Source organism: Schistocerca piceifrons, chromosome 1 (genome assembly GCF_021461385.2).
Source record: "Schistocerca piceifrons isolate TAMUIC-IGC-003096 chromosome 1, iqSchPice1.1, whole genome shotgun sequence".
NCBI classification, from domain to species: domain Eukaryota; kingdom Metazoa; phylum Arthropoda; class Insecta; order Orthoptera; family Acrididae; genus Schistocerca; species Schistocerca piceifrons.
Genome location: NC_060138.1, coordinates 933,427,155 through 933,449,402, shown reverse-complemented (window position 1 = coordinate 933,449,402; position 22,248 = coordinate 933,427,155). Strand labels below are relative to the sequence as shown.

General features: G+C 42.8%; 1 protein-coding gene across 1 annotated transcript in view; it reads right to left on the bottom strand.

Annotated features, from left to right (window-relative positions):
• Positions 1 to 18,495: 18,495 nt before the first annotated feature.
• Positions 18,496 to 22,248, bottom strand: part of LOC124776675 — a 277,681-nt gene continuing 273,928 nt past the window's right edge. Inside the window, exon 3 of the mRNA XM_047251780.1 lies at positions 18,496 to 18,784. Coding sequence (XP_047107736.1) covers positions 18,496 to 18,784 — 289 coding nt within the window. The remainder of the gene's footprint in view (positions 18,785 to 22,248) is intronic.

The window sequence follows — 22,248 nt, the reverse complement described above, 5'->3', positions numbered from 1 at the left end:
AAGTGGGAAATCTTCCGGACTTTAGTGCCTCACACCATACTGTTACTGGTACTGAACTAGACAATGCCAACATAGTCTCTACCACTAGTACTCGTAGCCATATACCCGTTACAAGGGAGGCAGGTGAAAGCAATTCAGGGGTAGTGACAGACGATGTATTCAAACAGCTACTGAGTCAAATAAGTCAAATGATGCAGGACGGAAGTCGCCAATTGAAAGAGGAAAATCGACAAATGGTGAATTTCATTAACAATGATTTGAAAGACGAAAATCGTCAAATGAAGGACGAAAGTAGACGAATGTTAGCCTCGCTTGAACATAAACTTTCTACAGTAATTGAAGATAAACTTTCTACAGTAAGCGAAGAAATAAAAAGTGTTAGAGAAAACGTAGCCAAAAAAGTAGCAAAGCAAGTTAAGGATGCTGTTTCTCAAATGCGAAGTGGAAAAATTTTCGAACTGAATGTCGCTTTAGCTACCATGCAAAGCGAGACAGCTGACATCCGAAACGCAACCAAGAATCTTGACTCCACCGTAACCACGGTTAATCACAGATTAGACAGAGCAACTACGCAGGTAAAAGAACTAACCGAGGGAATGTCAAATTTGACTCTGGAAACTGAATCGAAAGTAAAGCAGAGGCTAGATAGTCATGAGAAAGAATTTAGAGAAAAGTATGAGAACTGGATTGATGGAAAGGACAAATTTGTCGAAGATAAAATTAACAAAGACCTACTAGAGTATGTGAAAGCAACCACTCTTGGTATCTTGTCGGCTCCTGGAAGCTCCGGAGGTACCGTGATGTCTGAACTCGTTAGCATTAGGCGTACCCTTCAGCAAGAATTACCAAATTGGAAGCAAGAGGTAACGGAACAGCTAAATAACATGAAGGCACAAGTGAGTGGTAGTTCCCGAATACAGAGACCGAATTATCCTAACTCGTTGGCCTCAGAGGAGGAAGGTGAATTATTTCGGCAATTCCGAATACCTGTTGTATCTAATGAACACACTTCACCACCACATATTCCAGGTAGTCACCGAAACCACGAATCTGACTCAGTAGTAAAAATGATGAAGGAAGAAAGCATGATAAAGCATCGAGTTTTTCAATCCTTTAACCCGGAAAAAGGAAATTTCCACCCAATTGTTTTTCTTCGTGGATTCTCTGGCATTTTTCCAAGTTCGTGGACTGATAGACAGCGTATCCAATTTGTTACCGGATATATAAGTGGCGAATCGGCAATATCGGGGAACCGAAATGGTTGATAAGTGTTGAACGTATGAGGAGTTTGAGCACTGTTTCCTCAGCAAATTTTGGAGCGAAGTTGTTCAGAAGCGCCTTCGTAAAGAAGTCTATAATGCAGAACAATTTGACCCCAGAAATAGTAGCCTCAGAAAGTACTTCGAAAAATATCTTGGCAATATCAGGTATTGGGATACTCCTATTAATAGTAAAGATGTAATTATGATTCTCAAGTCCAAATTACCCATATCGATTCGTGAAAAGCTGATAGCCATACCAGATGATGATCCAGATACCTTTCTGTCGATATTAGATTACCTAGACCTGATCTATGAGGACATGAGAGCTAACAAAAAGCGGAATACTCCGCACAATTCTTGGCCAAAACATTACGAGAGTAACGGCTATGAAAAGCCAGGGATCGGTTACAAAAATAGTAACGATTGGCAAAACGGAAATAAAGGTAATGGGGATCCGCACAAAAGGAATAGACATAATCAACACAACCGATTCAATCCCGTGTATAACATGACTGGTAACCAGTACGGCAATCAACCGTACAAGCAGAAGTTTGGAAACGGTTTCAGTCAAAAAGGCTGGCAACAGCAGAGCGGATCGCAATGGAATGCACCGCACTCACGCAGCCAACACTTAGATTACGGGCAGCAACAAACAGATGATAACGCCCACACGTACCAACACAACTCCGCGCCAAGTAAAATTCCATGTGTGAGAATTGTGTGTGTATAAAAAGATGAATCCTATGTGTTTTCTATCAGGAGCAAAGAGCCTATGAGCTCTGGACAATAACTTGAGGCCACAAAGATGATCATTATGAACTCTGTAAAAAAAGAATGTAATGAGTATAATGTATAATCTCCATTGTAAACTTTGTAGATTTACTGTCTTAGTTTTTAAATTTTTTGTGTATCTTTACCTTAAGAACTCTCTTTGTCTATGAATGAGATATCACCATATTTGTGTAATCCTAATAATCAGATAACAGGAATACTGTGTTTGATCAATGTAAATATGTAAAGTACTCAATCCCATAATGTTAACGGCGACATGTGAATCTTGGTAATCTCCTTGATTTCCAAGATTCACATGGAAGGCAATGTAACATTATGTGATTGCCTTATCATTTTAAATCATTCACTAATCGAGTAGTCGCTCGGCAACAGCTACAGTTAGCAAATAATGTTGCGAGAATGTAAAAGGTGAACGGCCTGTGACGTAACTTCTTTATTGTCGAAGCGCCGTCAGAGATGCAGTGAGTTATTGACTTTGAAAACCGCGGCACGAAAAACGGGCAGAAGAAGAACACTTTTACACTTTTTTTTTATGTACGAGATATTCTCGATGAACAGTTACTCATTCTTCTCTTGTCTCTTGTAACTTGTGTCCGACGCGCATGTCTTGCCGCAGTATTATTATCGTTAAAAATAATATTATTTTAGTGTAAAGTAAAAGTGCAATACTAAAAGTGCAATACTGCATAGCAGTAAATTTATTGTGCGACGTGTATGTGAAAACGTCGAAGGAATTATTTTCATTAGGAGAAGAGAAGTGCCAGTCGAAACGGCATCCATGTTAAATCCTTCATTGCAGTGTAAGTTAATCTATTAATTGCCATAAATTCAGAGTTAAATGGAACTGATGTATAGACTATTTATTTAATGTAGAATCTATGTCTCACTCCTTCATGAAATTATTTAATTTTCTTTATGTTTCTACCAAATACAGAGTTCACAGTCACGAATTCTTTCGTCGAAATCGGCCGGAAATTGTATGCGGCGAAATATTTTCTCCGCGCCGTATTCTACTGGTAAATGCATGATAAACTACGGTCCCTTAGGAAATTCATGTTGAGCTATCCAAAAATAATTGTATTTTGAATAGGCATTTACTCTCCCCTGCAATGCAACTTCCGACTGATCAGACGATCCAACAAGAAACAACCGCACACGGTCGGCGCTCGCAAATATATTTCCACCGCTGATTATAGCTATATGTTACAGCACAAAAGTAAACACATTGTTATAATTAGCGAAAACGAATGAGTACATCTATAACTGTTTCTTCATGTATACACATTACGTAAACATATCGTTATAATACACGGTGACAGTTTTTGAACTATATGAAATAAAATCGTCATTGCGTCCTAACGGCTTGTGTTAGGCCGTTCAAACTGCGCGGTTGTCCACGGGAGATGATTGGAATTAGTATGCCCATGCATGGTTTGGTTTAGCGACGAAGCTCACTTTCGTTTGGATGGCTTCGTCAATAATCAAAATGGGCGCATGTGGGGACTGAGAATCCTCATGGCGCGATCGAGAAGTCTGATCACCTCAATGGGTGAAACTGTGCTGTGCAATGTCCAGTCACGGAATAATCGGTGCGATATCCCTTGGTGGCACAGTGACTACCGAACGGTACGTGAAGGTTTTGGAAGATGATTTCATCCCCATTATCCAAAGTGATCCTGATTTCGACAAGACGTAGTTCCTACAAGACGGATCTCGACCCCATCGAAGCAGGAGGTGTTTAATTTTCTGCAGGAGCACTCTGGGGACCGCATTCTGTCTCTGGGGTGCCCAGACACTACTGGCATAGGCCTCGATTGGTCGCCATATTCCCCGGATCTGAGCACATGCGACTTATTTTTGTGAGCTATAGACAAGGTGTACAGCAACAACCCGAAAACCACTGCTGAGCTGAGAACAGCCATTCAGGTCATTGACGGCATCGATATTCCGACACTTCAGTGAGTCATCAGAATTTCGATATTAGTCTGCGTCACAACATCGGCAATGATGGCAGGCATGTCGAATATGTCATAATCTAAATCCGAATATCTGTAGTGATATTTAAATGTTCAATAAAGTGTGTGCACACCGTATTTTGTAACTGATTTAGTTTTCTTTTCTCATATAGTTCAATAACTGCCATCCGGCAAGTCAGTCATCAAAAGGGGTGGATCAGAAATGTATGCACCATAACGCATTAAAATGAAACGTGGTGCTCCCTGCCGCCGTTGGATAAGCAGCTGAACAGCAAGTCGTATACTCCTAGCTCACTCATTTGTTACATAGTTTAATTCTTAATTTCTTTGCGTGTTTTTGGTACTTGCATTGTTTAATTCATAAATTTCGGGCGTATTATAGTATTTGAGAGTGTAGCATCGCGTTTTAGTACCTGAATAGTGTAAATTCGCGTAGTCTCCTTCCGCCGCCGAGCAGTGTCAGCAGTGCGCAAGTAGCAGCATTACTGCATTTACTAGGCAATCTTGTATTTTAATAACCGTTTAAATTTTGTTGATTTGTTTGCGCTCTCTGTAGATTAGTTCAGACGTTCTTTGCAAAACAGTTTTTAGCATGGATGGGGACTGCAACTGCTGTGTTCGGATGCAGGCTGAGTTGGCATCCCTTCGCTCCCAGCTTCAGGCAGTGTTGGCTTCGGTCACACAGCTTGAGGCTGTTGCCAATGGGCATCACTGTGGGGGTCCGGATGGGGGTTTGTCGGGGACGGCCAGCTCGTCCCACGCATCCCCTGATCGGACTACGACTGTGGTTGCCCGGGATACTGCCCGCATTGAGGCTGATCCCTCACCTGTGGTAGAGTTAGGGTCGTCTCAAGGTGTGGCAGGGAGCGAAAGACATTCCGGAGGGCTGAACGGAAAGCCTCTCCAGTTTGTCTGACGAACCGGTTTCAGGTTCTGTCTCAGGCTGATACTGATCTTCGGCCTGACATGGCTGCTTGTCCTGTTCCAGAGGTTGCCCCTCAGTCTGCAAGATCCGGGCGGTCACAGAGGGTGGGCTTACTGGTAATTGGGAGCTCCAACGTCAGGCGCGTAATGGAGCCCCTTAGGGATATGGCAGCAAGAGAGGGGAAGAAAACTAATGTGCACTCCGTGTGCATACCGGGGGAAGTCATTCCAGATGTGGAAAGGGTCCTTCCAGATGCCATGAAGGGTACAGGGTGCACCCATCTGCAGGTGGTCGCTCATGTCGGCACCAATGATGTGTGTCGCTATGGATCGGAGGAAATCCTCTCTGGCTTCCGGCGGCTATCTGATTTGGTGAAGACTGCCAGTCTCGCTAGCGGGATGAAAGCAGAGCTCACCATCTGCAGCATCGTCGACAGGACTGACTGCGGACCTTTGGTACAGAGCCGAGTGGAGGGTCTGAATCAGAGGCTGAGACGGTTCTGCGACCGTGTGGGCTGCAGATTCCTCGACTTGCGCCATAGGGTGGTGGGGTTTCGGGTTCCGCTGGATAGGTCAGGAGTCCACTACACGCAACAAGCGGCTACATGGGTAGCAGGGGTTGTGTGGCGTGGGCTGGGCGGTTTTTTAGGTTAGATGGCCTTGGGCAAGTACAGAAAGGGCAACAGCCTCAACGGGTGCGGGGCAAAGTCAGGACATGCGGGGACCAAGCAGCAATCGGTATTGTAATTGTCAACTGTCGAAGCTGCGTTGGTAAAGTACCAGAACTTCAAGCGCTGATAGAATGCACCGAAGCTGAAATCGTTTAGGCACAGAAAGCTGGTTTAAGCCAGAGATCAATTCTGCCGAAATTTTTACAAAGGTACAGACGGTGTTTAGAAAGGATAGATTGCATGCAACCGGTGGTGGAGTGTTCGTCGCTGTTAGTAGTAGTTTATCCTGTAGTGAAGTAGAAGTGGATAGTTCCTGTGAATTATTATGGGTGGAGGTTACACTCAACAACCGAACTAGGTTAATAATTGGCTCCTTTTACCGACCTCCCGACTCAGCAGCATTAGTGGCAGAACAACTGAGAGAAAATTTGGAATACATTTCACATAAATTTTCTCAGCATGTTATAGTCTTAGGTGGAGATTTCAATTTACCAGATATAGACTGGGACACTCAGATGTTTAGGACGGGTGGTAGGGACAGAGCATCGAGTGACATTATACTGGGTGCACTATCCGAAAATTACCTCGAGCAATTAAACAGAGAACCGACTCGTGGAGATAACATCTTGGACCTACTGATAACAAACAGACCCGAACATTTCGACTCTGTATGTACAGAACAGGGAATCAGTGATCATAAGGCCGTTGCAGCATCCCTGAATATGAAAGTTAATAGGAATATAAAAAAAGGGAGGAAGGTTTATCTGTTTAGCAACAGTAATAGAAGGCAGATTTCAGACTACCTAACAGATCAAAACGAAAATTTCTGTTCCGACACTGACAATGTTGAGTGTTTATGGAAAAAGTTCAAGGCAATCCTAAAATGCGTTTTAGACAGGTACGTGCCGAGTAAAACTGTGAGGGACGGGAAAAACCCACCATGGTACAACAACAAAGTTAGGAAACTACTGCGAAAGCAAAGAGAGCTCCACTCCAAGTTTAAACGCAGCCAAAACCTCTCAGACAAACAGAAGCTAAACGATGTCAAAGATAGCGTAAGGAGGGCTATGCGTGAAGCGTTCAGTGAATTCGAAAGTAAAATTCTATGTACCGACTTGACAGAAAATCCTAGGAAGTTCTGGTCTTACGTTAAATCAGTAAGTGGCTCGAAACAGCATATCCAGACACTACGGGATGATGATGGCATTGAAACAGAGGATGACACGCGTAAAGCTGAAATACTAAACACCTTTTTCCAAAGTTGTTTCACAGAGGAAGACCGCACTGCAGTTCCTTCTCTAAATCCTCGCACAAACGAAAAAATGGCTGACATCGAAATAAGTGTCCAAGGAACAGAAAAGCAACTGGAATCACTCAATAGAGGAAAGTCCACTGGACCTGACGGGATACCAATTCGATTCTACACAGAGTACGCGAAAGAACTTGCCCCCCTTCTAACAGCCGTGTACCGCAAGTCTCTAGAGGAACGGAGGGTTCCAAATGATTGGAAAAGAGCACAGATAGTCCCAGTCTTCAAGAAGGGTCGTCGAGCAGATGCGCAAAACTATAGACCTATATCTCTGACGTCGATCTGTTGTAGAATTTTAGAACATGTTTTTTGCTCGAGTATCATGTCGTTTTTGGAAACCCAGAATCTACTATGTAGGAATCAACATGGATTCAGGAAACAGCGATCGTGTGAGACCCAACTCGCTTTATTTGTTCATGAGACCCAGAAAATATTAGATACAGGCTCCCAGGTAGATGCTATTTTTCTTGACTTCCGGAAGGCGTTCGATACAGTTCCGCACTGTCGCCTGATAAACAAAGTAAGAGCCTACTGAATATCAGACCAGCTATGTGGCTGGATTGAAGAGTTTTTAACAAATAGAACAAAGCATGTTGTTATCAATGGAGAGACGTCTACAGACGTTAAAGTAACCTCTGGCGTGCCACAGGGGAGTGTTATGGGACCATTGCTTTTCACAATATATATAAATGACCTAGTAGATAGTGTCGGAAGTTCCATGCGGCTTTTCGCGGATGATGCTGTAGTATACAGAGAAGTTGCAGCATTAGAAAATTGTAGCGAAATGCAGGAAGATCTGCAGCGGATAGGCACTTGGTGTAGGGAGTGGCAACTGACCCTTAACATAGACAAATGTAATGTATTGCGAATACATAGAAAGAAGGATCCTTTATTGTATGATTATATGATAGCAGAACAAACACTGGTAGCAGTTACTTCTGTAAAATATCTGGGAATATGCGTGCGGAACGATTTGAAGTGGAATGATCACATAAAATTGTTGGTAAGGCGGGTACCAGATTGAGATTCATTGGGAGAGTGCTTAGAAAATGTAGTCCATCAACAAAGGAGGTGGCTTACAAAACACTCGTTCGACCTATACTTGAGTATTGGTCATCAGTGTAGGATCCGTACCAGATCGGTCTGACGGAGGAGATAGAGAAGATCCAACGAAAAGAGCGGCGCGTTTCGTCACAGGGTTATTTCGTAACCGTGCTAGTGTTACGGAGATGTTTAACGAACTCAAGTGGCAGACTCTGCAAGAGAGGCGCTCTGCATCGCGGTGTAGCTTGCTCGCCAGGTTTCGAGAGGGTGCGTTTCTGGATGAGGTATCGAATATATTGCTTCCACCTACTTATACCTCCCGAGGAGATCACGAATGTAAAATTAGAGAGATTAGAGCGCGCACGGAGGCTTTCAGACAGTCGTTCTTCCCGCGAACCATACGCGACTGGAACAGGAAAGGGAGGTAATGACAGTGGCACGTAAAGTGCCCTCCGCCACACACCGTTTGGTGGCTTGCGGAGTATAAATGTAGATGTAGATGTAGATGTAGAACTGTTGGTCCGTGTTCCTCTGATGGCAACATTTCACATCCACTACTAGATGAGCCAGAGAAACCTCTAAATCTACTTTTGGACGAATGTAATTAATTGAGGCGTTTTTTTTAATGTTATTAGAAAATATAAAGCGTGCTTTCAGATTCAACATACAAAAAAGTAATAGAGACAGATTCTTTATATACCTACATACTGGTACTGCATACATTTTTATACAAATGTGTCTACGCCACTATATACTGAGACATCTCGTAAAATTACTGACTCACCAAAACTCCTCGTGACAAAACCACTGATAGCGAAGCGGCGGGTAGTAGATTAACGTTTTCCCTAATTTACCTAAATTACTATGATGAGATCCAGAATTGTCTCTTCATTTACACGAAGACTCATCTTCCTCAAGCACGCGTTAAGTTATGATACCAACAGGAGCTTAACTTTGCTCTACTATAAATGATCCCGCGTATTCTTAGTACATCACTGTTCCTATTACCTCCTCAAAAGGTATTAGTTTTGCTGCTAGAGTCTTTTCCCTGAGTCTTAGTCTGCTCCAGTGCTATGTTTCATTAATCTTTCTACATTATATTTAAATGGAAAATCTGCTTGAATAGCAGCTGAAAAATGTCACTTTAGATAACAGCGTCATCAGAGGAAACTGGGTCGCTTGTTTACGTAGATATTTACAACTGCCAGAAGCTTTCAAATTTATCAAGTTTGTGTAGATTTTTAGATTTTCTCGGGATATCGGCGGGAGATGTATCGTTGTGACACGTAGAAAATGCTCACAGCTAGTAGGTTAGCTGCCGGTAACTTGTAGGCATCGTCTCGGACAAAAAATCCTTTGAGCGTCGGGAGGTCTACGGCTTCTAGCAGTACCACCTACCTAATGCAGTGATCGCCACTGTTTCGAAACTGTTACTTAGAAAGAGAAGAAATCTACCAGTATCCCAAACGTAGGTTGCCAGAAAACTAAACTTTAGATTAAAAGACGTAAAGGCTGATATTTACAAATGGACAAAAGCTAGATGATTATAATAAATAACAGTCGAACATATCACTGGACGAAATAAACACACATATTTAAAAAATTACAAACGGTAAATAATAACGACAGAAGAAAAAAGTTGACGGTTTTTGCAGGTATTTTACTAAATCACCAAATAAATAGTCAACTATCTGGTGGATTCAGCTTATTGCTGGTAATCTTTCTTTATACAGGGTGCTCAGAAACAGTCTAAAAAGCTTGTATGGGTGTTGTATGGTAGGCTGTGCTGAGAATTAATTGTTAAGAAACAAATTCGGTACATTGCGCCGTGTCTGAATTAATCAGCATCGAACTTAGACAACCAGACCATTGTGCTCACCAGTTCGCGGTCTGTCTGAGTCGGTATGGCCAAACTTGCGCTTCGTTTGGTTTCCTAAAACCGGACTTAGAGAAATACAAAAATTGCACATGGTACGACACTAATTATCGAACTAGAGTCAAAAGCTGAGCTGAAAATTATCGTGCGCTATCATCTACTATGAGATCAACTGACACTAATTGTATCTGGCGGGCCACTTCAATATGTGCGAGCAACCGCATGATTGGCTAAATTCAACGCTAATTACCTCGGAAATGGCGCAACGTATGTAATTTGTTTCCTAACAATGAATTATCAGCACAGCCTAGTATGCAAATCCCTTACAAATTTTTCAGACTGTTTCTGACCACCCAGTACAAATGGTATGGTGTCGGCCATTGCAAATAATTCATACTCCAAGTTCATTCTGTTCCTCGGTCTTGGCGCCATTGCTGTCACAATCCATAATTCATTTTTTTTCGTAATTTGTAGTGAATTTTATTTATTTTCCAATAATAATGGAGAACTCGTCGTCAACGTTCCGCAAAAATGTTGCCATTTCCTTGTTACATGGACCCACCATCCCTGTGGCGGTGGAGTAAGGACTCACTCTGTATATTGCGAGGATTGAACTTCACATCCCCGTTAAGTCATCTAGACTGTTTTTGTGTTTGGTTTTAGTTGATCAGTTCAAGTGAAAACCTTTCAAAAGGAGATCTGATTTTCTGCCCGATCCTTCATCTTTCAGAATTTGTGCTTCATCTAACGACGACGATACTGACCGTACGTTAGATAGTAATCTTCGCCCACTCCTTTCTTCCTTGCTTCCTTCCTTACTTCGAATTCTCTCACCCCAAGTGGCCTTATGGCGAAAGCGTCGTCTATATAAGAGAGCGATCACTCGGGTTAACAGCGTGCTTCACATAGGAATTACTGCTCAAGAGCTTCTATAAAAATAACTGCAGCAACGGCTGAGAACGGCGAGCGCTTAACGGCATCATCTGTCTGCTCATAAAATTTTCCTTACCAAGTGAGGTATTTGGACTGCAAAAGCGCTTAACCATGCTCTCCAATAAAATATAAATCTAGGCTTTATCCACGACGAATAAATAATACACATAAATGACGTTGGTAACTCAATGCTTTCGACTACCTCGGGACAGTTCGTAGATACTTCGGCGGCATATCAACAGACGGCATAAGACCGGTGATTTCACGTGCAGCTATGACTTCGCACGTCAACAGATATGACACTGTACACACTAAAGTCTGTACTTATGCCTGTGCGGAGAATAATTATTTCACCCTAGATGACGGAAGCTCACGATGTATGTAGTGGATGAATACGTTTTAGGACCAAATAATTCATTGTCTGCATGGCGGGAGAATCAAGCTGGAAATACGACAGTCAAATTGGTCCTATACATTTAAAACTTGGTTCAGTCATAATTGTACCCCTCCAGCTACTGCGTACAATTTTTGCTGAATTATCCGGTCCTTCCCAGGAAGTCCAGGTTGAACTTGATGTCCGAGGAGGGATTCGTAATGAGCAATGTGCTAGATGAGAATCACTTTGGCTTTAGGAAAGATGAAGGCACGAGACAGGCAATTCTGAAGTTGTGGTTATACCGGAAGCAAGACTAAAGAAATATAAATACTGGTTCATAGGATTTGTCGACCTGGAAAAAGCGTTCTACAATGCAAAATGCTACGAGACGATCGAAATTCTGAGAAAAATAGGGGTAAGCTATAGGGAGAGACGGATAACAGACAATATGTACAAGAGCCAAGAGGGAATAGTAAGAGTGAACAACCAAGAAGTAGTGCTCGGATTAAAAAGGGTGTAGGACAGGAATATAATCTTTCGCCGCTACTGTTCAATCTGCACATCGAAGAAGCAATGATGGAAGTAAAAGAAAGGTTCATGTGTGAAATTAAGATTCAAGGTAAAAGGATATCAATGATACGATTCGCTGACGGCATTGTTATCCTGAGAGAAAGTGAAGAAGAATTACATGATCTGCTGAATGGAATGAGCAGTCTACTAAGTACAGAATATGGATTGAGAAGAAATCGAAGAAAGACGAAAGTAATGACAAGTAGCAGAAATGGGAACAGCGAGAAACTTAACATCAGCATTGACAGGCACTAAGTAGATGAAGTTAAGGAATTCTACTACCTAGGCAGCAAAATGACAAATGACGGACGGAGCGCGGAGGACATCAAAAGCAGACAAGCACTGGCATAAGGACGTTCCTGGCCAAGAGAAGTTTACTATTATCTAACATAGGCCTCAATTTGTGGAAGAAAATTCTGAGAATGTACGTTTGGAGCACAGCATTGTATGGCTACATTATCATAAATATCTAGAGTGTTCCACATATCCACGTTGACGTGCATTTGGAACAGATGCTGGATACGTGGCGAACGAACCTCCAACCACATGGCGATTTTTTACAGACTCAAGAACTTGCAGTTCAACAACGCTTTACCAAGATTTCGTCACACAACATGTTATACAAATGACGAATCACCTGAAAGCCAACAGTAAAAACCAAAGTCTCGTCTAAATATTATTCCAGCGCAATATGAAACAACATAAAACACCAAAAAAAGTAAAATAATGTAACAACCCCAGTGACAGACAAAAGCATGGTTGCTCGCTAATTGATACAGGCAGTGAACTCTTTTTTCTTCTTTCAATTCGGATTGTCTTAAGCGCTGGCAGCTACAATGTAGGATGCTGGTATGCTTTGGGCCTCTGTTGTTAGAGGGATGGTGTTTGCAATTATGCGGTTCGCTTCCGTAGCTACAGAGCTACTGCTTGCCTTGTCCCAAAACTATTTCTTTGATCTCAGTGAAATCGTGTCCGTTGTTGAATCTAGCAGTGAGTGAAACATTCAGGGCGATTGAGTGAGTCTCCTCATCCGGCCTCTTAATCGGTGTCGACACCGGCAGGTACTGTTAACTATTTTCCGGATTTGTCTTTCCATCTGATTTGTCTGATAAGTAGCTGAGTGCCAACTCATGATCCACACGTCGCCTGTATCGATACATTCTACACTCACATACAGTCAGGAAGGAGCAAGATTCCAGAGGAACATTCTAACTCTCTTTGTTTCGTTGTCGCGTCGCTGATGATGTTCTGTAGAGCCGCTTTCGCAGCATGTAAACGATATTTTCCTATGAATATATAGGCATACAACTTCTCTACGATTAAAACAATTTCATTTGGGTGTTTTAATTGCAACATGTGATAGTTTGACAATGTAATGGATTCCAAACGTCAGGAGCAGAGTGCGTTTTGGAAAGCCTATTAATTTTTATATATTAAATTCGTAGCGTAAAATTCTTCTAATCACCAATGACCTTTTTGGTGTTGCAGATTTCATAAAAGTTACCATAGATATGTTCTCCACAGCAAGTTGTTGACTGGCTCAATCAAATACATGATTATTCTGTAGCCTTGACTTGGACGAGCCAAACTTTTACGGTATTACAAATTGATTTTCTGGAGATATATGATTCTCTCCTACTGGAACTCATAAACGAAGAAGGGGCTACACCTCGTCGAATCCAGTTGTTGAATATCAGAATGTTCACTTTTCCATTGCGTCTTGTGGACCGTTAACGAATGTAGCTGAGATCGCTATAACGCGACTGTGTTGCTGGCGGGCGGAGCGGGCTACAATTCTACTGATGAACAAAATTTTCAGCGAGTGAACATGGCTGGCAAAGTGAGGACTGTAAACCTCCTGATCACCTTGCCCCCCAATCCTTTGGATTAAGCGCGAAAATGCATCCACTCTGATTGATCGAGTGATGATGTGCAACACGTAACGATGATACGTTCGTCGGATAGTGACACCAAGCTCAGTGGTTCTTAGGTGCTATGGCTTTTGACTGTAACCAACGATATAAATTCTACAACTTATAACACTCCCTGTCTGCTACTGTTACACCATAACCCCAAAGTAGGAGTTAATTTGTAAAACAGAATTATTTTGTTACAGCAGTTATGGTATAAAGCAACAGAGCAGTGTTACCCTCTGAGAGGAATTTTGTTAAGTTGACCGTATTGTTCCTAATGGAAGTGGCTTATCGGAAATGAAAGTCAGAATTACGTTAATATTGGAATAGTGACAAACAAAATTTTGCCTAGCTATATTGTTTACAGAATAAGGGAAACGGTCGCCAGCCTAATTAGGCAAGAGAAAGATTAACATTCTCGTTTATGAAAGTAGGTATAAGTAACTATAACGGACAACACAACAGACAAAACCTAGACTTAGCAACACGCGAGTGCAATGAACTCTACCACACATATGTTTTAAGATTGAAGCTAACAGTTAGCGCAGCAGGAACAATTTTCAAAATTATAACAGGTACAGAAAAACACTATCACTTTCAGGGTTTACACAAACTGAGTGGTCTTTATACTGTTAATATGCACACAAGAGAGACAAACACTTGGCATACATGAGAATGTAACGTTTCACAACTGCAGCTTTCTCACTTTTACTACAACGAAACACAATGTTGACAAAATTGCAAGAAACTGACTCTCCTTTTTAGAATTTACTACAGACAACAACGTGATCATTTACTTTATAAGACTCAGCCTAAAGTTTGAAGTTGGTGACAGCACTTTAAATAACAGTTTCAATAGGAAAATTATTATTGGACAAATAACATTTGCTTTAACTCACTCTGTTACCACATTAGCTTTAACTATCTTTCTAATAAGTTCAAGAGGCACTGTTTAACAAAGCTCTAGGCTTCAACGTACTTTCAGTAAGGACACTCGGTAATCACTTTACTTCAAACGGAGAGGACCCTGATAGGTGTTATGATGAGGAGTAAAATCAAGGTAGGTAAATAAATTCCGATATGAATTACCTTATATTTCAGCACACTAACACATCCATTAGGCTGATCCTTCACTGTACAACAATATAGTATTACGTTACAGTGATTGCGCAATGTGGTGGCAACTGCATGTTGGTAGGTGGAATTACAGGTAGAATTGCCGGACTTTATCGTATCTTCATGGCGATGATTCATACAAATTCCAGAATAGATCCAGCTATTTATCCACCCATCCGAGGCATTGGAAAGAAGCAGCAAAAGCCTCTCTCTGAATCAGCATGATATGCACCTTTACATTGACAGTGCACAGACTGGTAGCTCCTTTCCGACTGGTGGCTCGTCTCCGACTCGCAGCTCGCCTCCGACTGCTGGCTCGTCCCCGACTGACTATATGTTCCACCTTTTCCACCTAGGCCAACCACAATTTGCGCGCGCTACACAGTTCCGTTCCCGAGGGGAACCACACTACCTCTTACATACAGAATAACTAAGAGCCCTAAGTGAGGATCAGCAGTTTACATAATAGCAACCAAATGTATTAAATAAAACAGAACATTTTCACATATTGACACTTCTACAAAAATTATTCACACAAAATTACAATCATATACACTAAGTTTTGTTCCCTCCAAATGGGACAAAGAATTTAAATTACAGATACATTACTTTGCATAGAATCAAATCACGACATCAAAGGTTTGGCAAAGAAAAGAGTACACAATTTTATGTTATCAATTCAAACACATTTACAAAAGATCAACAATGTGACATTAAATAAAGCAAAAGCAAAAAAATAAATAAATCCATACAGCATAAGAGCTGTGGTGTTACAAACTCCAAATGGAGCCGTCACACTTACGAAACTCAATAGATACGCTTCTTCGACTCTTTGCTTGGTTTGAAGGGCAGAATCTATGATTCGCTATGTGCTCGATATGCCGGCAGTTACGTTTATCTGTTAAAAATGCCGGAATATGGCAGTCGGTAACATGGTATTTGCTGGCATGGGGATTCGTTGCAGTATATGGCCGTTGCTGGATTATTCAGCAGAAAATAAGGGAGCATCTGGATAGTGGGTTCCACAAACATAGTAAGAAAATACACATATAGAAAAATAACACAGCTGTCTCGTTTAAGAACGGCGGGAGCTACACAGATAGAAAGTCATTCACAAACAGTAATACTGCCCACTGCACGGAACAGGAACTGCCTCCTAATGACTACCGCGAACCTTCCAAAGAAAGTTTGAGTTCGCAGTTAATAATACGGTCTAACTCTCGCAGGATCCAACAAACACGGCTTCTGACACTAGTCTGCTACTAACTTGAAGGACACAGCTTAGCGCACTGTAAGAGTAATATACATAGCCGATGGATTAAGAAAATATTGGAAAGAGGTTTGCGTGGTTGAGTACTGTGGAGACCTGAACGTCCGGCGTATATTCTTAACTGGCTTCGCTGAGAATTTTTGAGTGAAAGAAGCGCAGTCAGACTTGCAGCAGCGATGGCAGCGATAGATTGCGAATAAGACTGCGGTGTGGTTGCTAAAATTTAATGTTCTGCTCCACTTTACTTATTGCATCGAGAAATACTTGATTACCTCAATTCGTCGTCACTTGCTAACTATCTCTTCATAAAACAGACAGAGATGGACGCCCTATGCTAAGAATATCGGCCTAGGGTCCATCTCGTGTTCCTGTACAGAAGGACTCATCTTTTTCACGATCTGATCTATGCAAGATGAAGGCAGCAAGTGAGGATTAGGCAGCGTGTGCTCGGAGTTTTACCATCTCAGTTCGAGAAAATAAAACGTGACACTGCATTAAGTAGAATTTTATGAACTTTCTAGCGACCACGGTTCCACCCCTAGCCGCGTGAGGGGTCATTAAGAAGGCACCAAGTCGGCAGGCACTGTGCCTGGGTGGAAAGGAGCTTTCAACAAACTAGCTCTGTTCAAACTTTACAAGTCCGTATGAGGGGAGGGGATCGTGAGACTAAGCCAAATGGCCGCTTTCGTATGGGCAACATCAATTACTCCTGTACCTGAGGAATCTATTTATGCCATTTCTTCCTCTTTCCACCGTAACAGAGGGTAAAAAAAAAAAGAAAAAAATCAGTAATCACCTTCTGATAAATCTATACTTGTTATAATTGTTGTTTTTGTGGTCATCAGTCCAGAGACTGGTTTGATGCAGTCTCTTTAATTTTCATGTAGGCAGTATCTATCTTACCCTTAGTGATACGTGCCTCTACATTTTTTACATTTGTCCTCTAGTCATCCCTGCTTAGTCATTTTGCACTTCCTATCGATCTCATTATTGAGGCGTTTGTATTCCATTTTGCCTGCTTCATTTCCTGAATTTTTATATTTTCTCCTTTCATCAATTTAATTCAGTATCTCTTCTGTTACCCAAGGATTTCTATTATCCCTCGTCTCTTTACCTACTAGATCCTCTGCTGCCTTCAATACTTCATCCCTCAAAGCTACCCATTCTTCTTCTGTTGTATTTCTTTCCCCCATTCTTGTCAATTCTTCCCTTATGCTCTCCCTGAATCTCTGCACAACCTCTAGTTTAGTCAGTTTATCCAGGTCCCATCTCCTTAAATTGCCACCTTTATGCAGTTTCTTCAGTTTTAATCTACAGTTCATAACCAATAGATTGTGGTCATAGTCCACATTTGCCCTGGAAATGTCTTACAACTTAAAACCTGGTTCCTGAATCTCTTTCTTACCATTATATAATCTATCTGATACCTTCCAGTATCTCAAGGTTTCTTGCATGTATACAATCTTCTTTTATGATTCTTGAAACAAATGTTAGATATGATTAAGCTATGATCTGTGCAAAATTCTACCAGGCGGCTTCCTCTTTCATTCCTTATTCCCATTCCATATTCACCTACTACGTTTCCTTCTCTTCCTTTTCCTACTGTCCGAGTTCCAGTCACCCATGACTATTAAATTTTCGTCTCCCTTCACTACCTAAATAATTTCTTTTACCTCATCATACATTTCATCAATCTCTTCGTCATCTGCGGAGCTAGTTGGCATATAAACTTGTACTATTGTGGTAGATGTGGGCTTCGGATCTATCTTGGCCAGAATAATGCGTTTACTGTGCTGTTTGTAGTAGCTTACCCGCATTCCTATTTTCCTTTTCATTATTAAACCTACTCCTGCATTACCCCTATTTGACTTTGTATTTATAACCCTGTATTCACCTGACCAGAAGTCTTGTTCCTCCTGCCACCTAAGTTCACTAATTCCCACTATATCTAACTTTAACCTATCCATTTCCCTTTTTAAATTTTCTAACCTACCTGCCCGATTAAGGGATCTGACATTCCACGCTCCGATCCGTAGAACACCAGTTTTCTTTCTCCTGATAATGACATCCTCTTGAGTAGTCCCCGCCCGGAGATCCGAATGGGGGACTATTTTACCTCCGGAATATTTTACCAAAGAGGACGCCGTCATCACTTATCCATACAGTAAAGCTGCATGCCCTCGGGAAAAAATTAATGTTATAATTAAAAAATAAAATAACATAGTTGTTTTAGGATAAATTTTACTGAGTAACTGATATTGTTGCTTACAAGATGTTCTCGCTGTCTGTGGTGCTACACCCTCAAGACACAGCCCTTACACTTCTCGAGCGAAGTGCATCATCTGGGTCTAATTTGACATTTGACAGAGTCGCACAGGAGAATATCACGCTTGGCCTACCAATACGATAACTGCGCTGCCTGTAATGCCGGTACACCGTTACACGTGTCTTCTGAGCTTGGTTTTAGTCCAAGGTTTTTTTTTCTGTATGATTTAATTTATTAAGTGACTGAACATGGTACAGAGGACAGATGTGGGAAGCGCACTCACCGATGACGGCGAGGTTGATGATGGAGTTGCGGGTGGGCGAGCGGCGGAAGTCGACGCGGCAGCGGTAGGAGCCGGCGTCGTCCTCGCGGACGCGCTGCAGCGTCAGGTGGGAGGCGTTGCCGGCGCTGCGGAAGTAGGCGCGCGCGCCCAGCACCTTGTCGTCGGCCCAGTGCTGCGCCGGCACCGGGCTGCGCGCGTCCATGCTGCAACAAGCGGCTCGTTAGCTGGCGGGCCGGGCTGGGGTGCCCGGGCGGGGCGCGCTCTGCTAAACACAGCGGCGACGAGAGTTTGTACGCTAGAGGGCCCCGCAAATGGCCCTACGTGTACTGAAGTGCAATAACTCATCATCCAAAAATACGATTTCAAGCTAATGTAAGGTCATACAGTGTGAAACATTATGCTCGAAATGTCGACAAGAGTACAGTGGGCACTTGGGAGCGGCGAGGGGGGGGGGGGGGGGGGGGGGGGGAATCTTATGTACATAGGTTACTAACCTATAATGTGGATAAAAACCACGGTGGACTGAGACAAGCGAAATCAAAGAAATCTTACTAGTATGAAGAGGAAAAGATGCAGACCTCGCAGACCTCCATATCACCACTCTTGTTCAACACAGAATGTACAAGGTGCACCTAGAAGTTCGGTGAACATTACTGCACCCCGCAACACTATGGCGCACGAACTGTAGTTTTTTTTTTTTTTTAAGTTTTATTCCGGTCACTACCAAGCAATAGTGGCCAGCTCGGCCCGAAGTGATAATCAAGTTGGCCAATGGCAGTACTGCTGACATTACGTCAAACACTCCGGCAGGGCCGGCCGCTGTGACCGAGTCGTTCTAGGTGCTTCAGTCCGGTACTGCCCTGCTGCTACGGTCGCAGGTTCGAATCCTGCCTCGGGCATGGAAGTGTGTGATGTCCTTAGGTTAGTTAGGTTTAAGTAGTTCTAAGTTCTAGGGGACTGATGACCTCAGTGCCAGGATCCAATAGTGCTTAGAGCCATTTCAACCATTTTTTTGAACTCTGGCAGGACGGGTTTACGACACAGCTGAAGTGCGCAGAACAGATAACGCTGTGACCAAGAATGAAGCAACATCTTGTAAACGAGAGCACTCGCGTAATGCCGACAACTCAGACGTTGCAAATATCACAGCACATAGCAACCAGCAACCAGGAATAACCTCACGGGATAAGTAATGTGGAACAAAACCAGTCGTATTACCCTCTCTCTCCCCCCCTCCCACCCCCCCGCCGTCGCCAGTACTATGTCAGAAGCTTAGCTATAACTGCATAAATAATCGAGCCTAAAGGATCGAGATATTTTGTTGTGCCACCATTACGTCTGTGTCGTGAACTGGAGAAAAACCGTAGTTGACAATTTGATGTCTTCATGCCGATCAACTCGTCACAGTCCAGACCAAGGCACACCACCCTCCTGGTGTAGCAGCTGCTGGACTTTGAAATTTCGCCAATACGTGACGCTGGCGTGAGGCCAAGATCCGCCCTCTGAGGGACTTCGGCTGGCAGACTGCAAGCTGTTCACATTCCGCCTAGGGGAGGCGCTCCCTTACGGCTCGTAGCCCCCTAAATATCATCGACACCGCCATGGTGTACTCCTAGTCGGTGACTGAGGCCACTGCTGCTCATCACGGAATATCCAGTGTCAGCTATCGCACTGAAGTGCAGTACATGGGGAACACGACGATGCGCATGGGTGCATAGACAATCAAACTGCGGAGGCCCTCAGCAGGCTACGACTGTTTCTTCGCCTTCTTGCAGGCTATATGGGACTGCGCTAGAAGCTACCCACGATCCAGGGCAACAGATGTCACCGGCTCCGTCTGGGCGTCAGCTGGATCCGCAACCGACTGTGCTGGCACGCGCGTTGAGCGGCCTAGAGGACGGCCGTCGCGCTGTACATTGCTGCTGGAAATAAACACTTCTTAATGCTACTAATGTTTCACTGTAGACTACGTCTTATACCGGCCCTCTCCCACTCCATTTCTCTCACTCATCCTAACGTGTAGCAGCCCTGGATAGGCCTCGTCGCTACGATACGCAGGATGAGTCAGTAAGATGTAACACCCCTTTTAGTTCGTGAACGGCTCCAGATAGTCACAATTGACAGTATACTGAGAAGAACGTGATATTTTGTACGGGCAACGCTCTTATCTGTAGTATCAACAGAGATATTAAAAGCCGGCCGAAGTAGCCGTGCGGTTAAAGGCGCTGCAGTCTGGAACCGCAAGACCGCTACGGTCGCAGGTTCGAATCCTGCCTCGGGCATGGATGTTTGTGATGTCCTTAGGTTAGTTAGGTTTAACTAGTTCTAAGTTCTAGGGGACTAATGACCTCAGCAGTTGAGTCCCATAGTGCTCAGAGCCATTTGAACCATTTTGAGATATTAAAACAAGTACGGCTTTTTAATGGAACCGTACACTTTTCGTATCTTCATTCAGCAGCTCTTGCAAAGACAATAAGCGATATAGCATCTTGAACATTTCGCAAAATAATCCAGGAAATGTACAAAAATTGGAAAGCAATATGGCGAGATTCGGCTATTCTGGTGTAAACACGACCAAGCAGAGCTCATTCGCTAAATGCAACAAGGCAGACCTATGCTATAAAATAAAACCTTATTTCTTATACGTCATAGATATAGTGTCAACTACAATTCTTGTATATGGACCTATGACGTATGCTAGCTTCCGGTGCATCAGGTGGGGCTTAGAAAAACTACTGCAAATGTGTGTACGTTTCCAGGCTTTTCTTGAAACAACTGGAGTTTCGTAAGGTAGTTTTCCATTTTAACACTCCCTGTCACTGCTTATTTGTCAAAGCCTCAATAATGTTTCCGAAAAGGTCGATACCTTAGCTACTCTATTGCTTTCCATGATCGTGTTCCCAAGCTTTGTTCACCTCCAGACGTCATTGTCTTCGATGCTAAATTATCCGCGATATTGAGAGCACTGGAGCAGATGTCATGTGCCGTGACTGCTAAATTACTCGTTTGCTCCAGCTCCCTGACTACCATTCAATTTCTGCGACGCATGTATCCAGACGATATCCAGGTCGTCGTACTACACTTACGAAGGCAGGGGAAGAGGTATCTTTCTGCTGGATGCCTCGGCAAATGGGTATTGCAGGGAACGTAAGGGTGAATGTAGCAGCCAAGAGCTATGTCGTAATACTCAGTTAGTTTAGTGTACCATCATTCTGCATACTGTACCTCGCTGTTGTACAGTGTTATGCATAAACAGGAAGAAGACTGGCTGGAAGTAGTAGCATCACCCTTATCCTGTTACTTTTTCTCTTTTAGATCAAATGTTTACTCGTAACTGCGCAAGTAATCTATAGTGATCAAAGACTCATTACGACAGGAAGAGAGAGAGAGAGATTATCTCTGTCTCGTTATATAAAAACTCTGTGGATCTAATGTGGAAAATTACATACACTAGGAACTTTATTCTGATTTAGCAATTGCGGGGAGGGTAAAAACTGTAGAGGAAGACAGAGACTGGCAAAGACGAATAAGGATGACCTCATCCCTTGTGCGTGGCTGGAAGGAGGTACGCCACGACTGTGTTAAGGGCTTTACTAGCCGCAACGTATTGTCTATCAAACTTCTCTATCCATTAAAGTGAAGTTGAATTATTATGACTGATTAATAA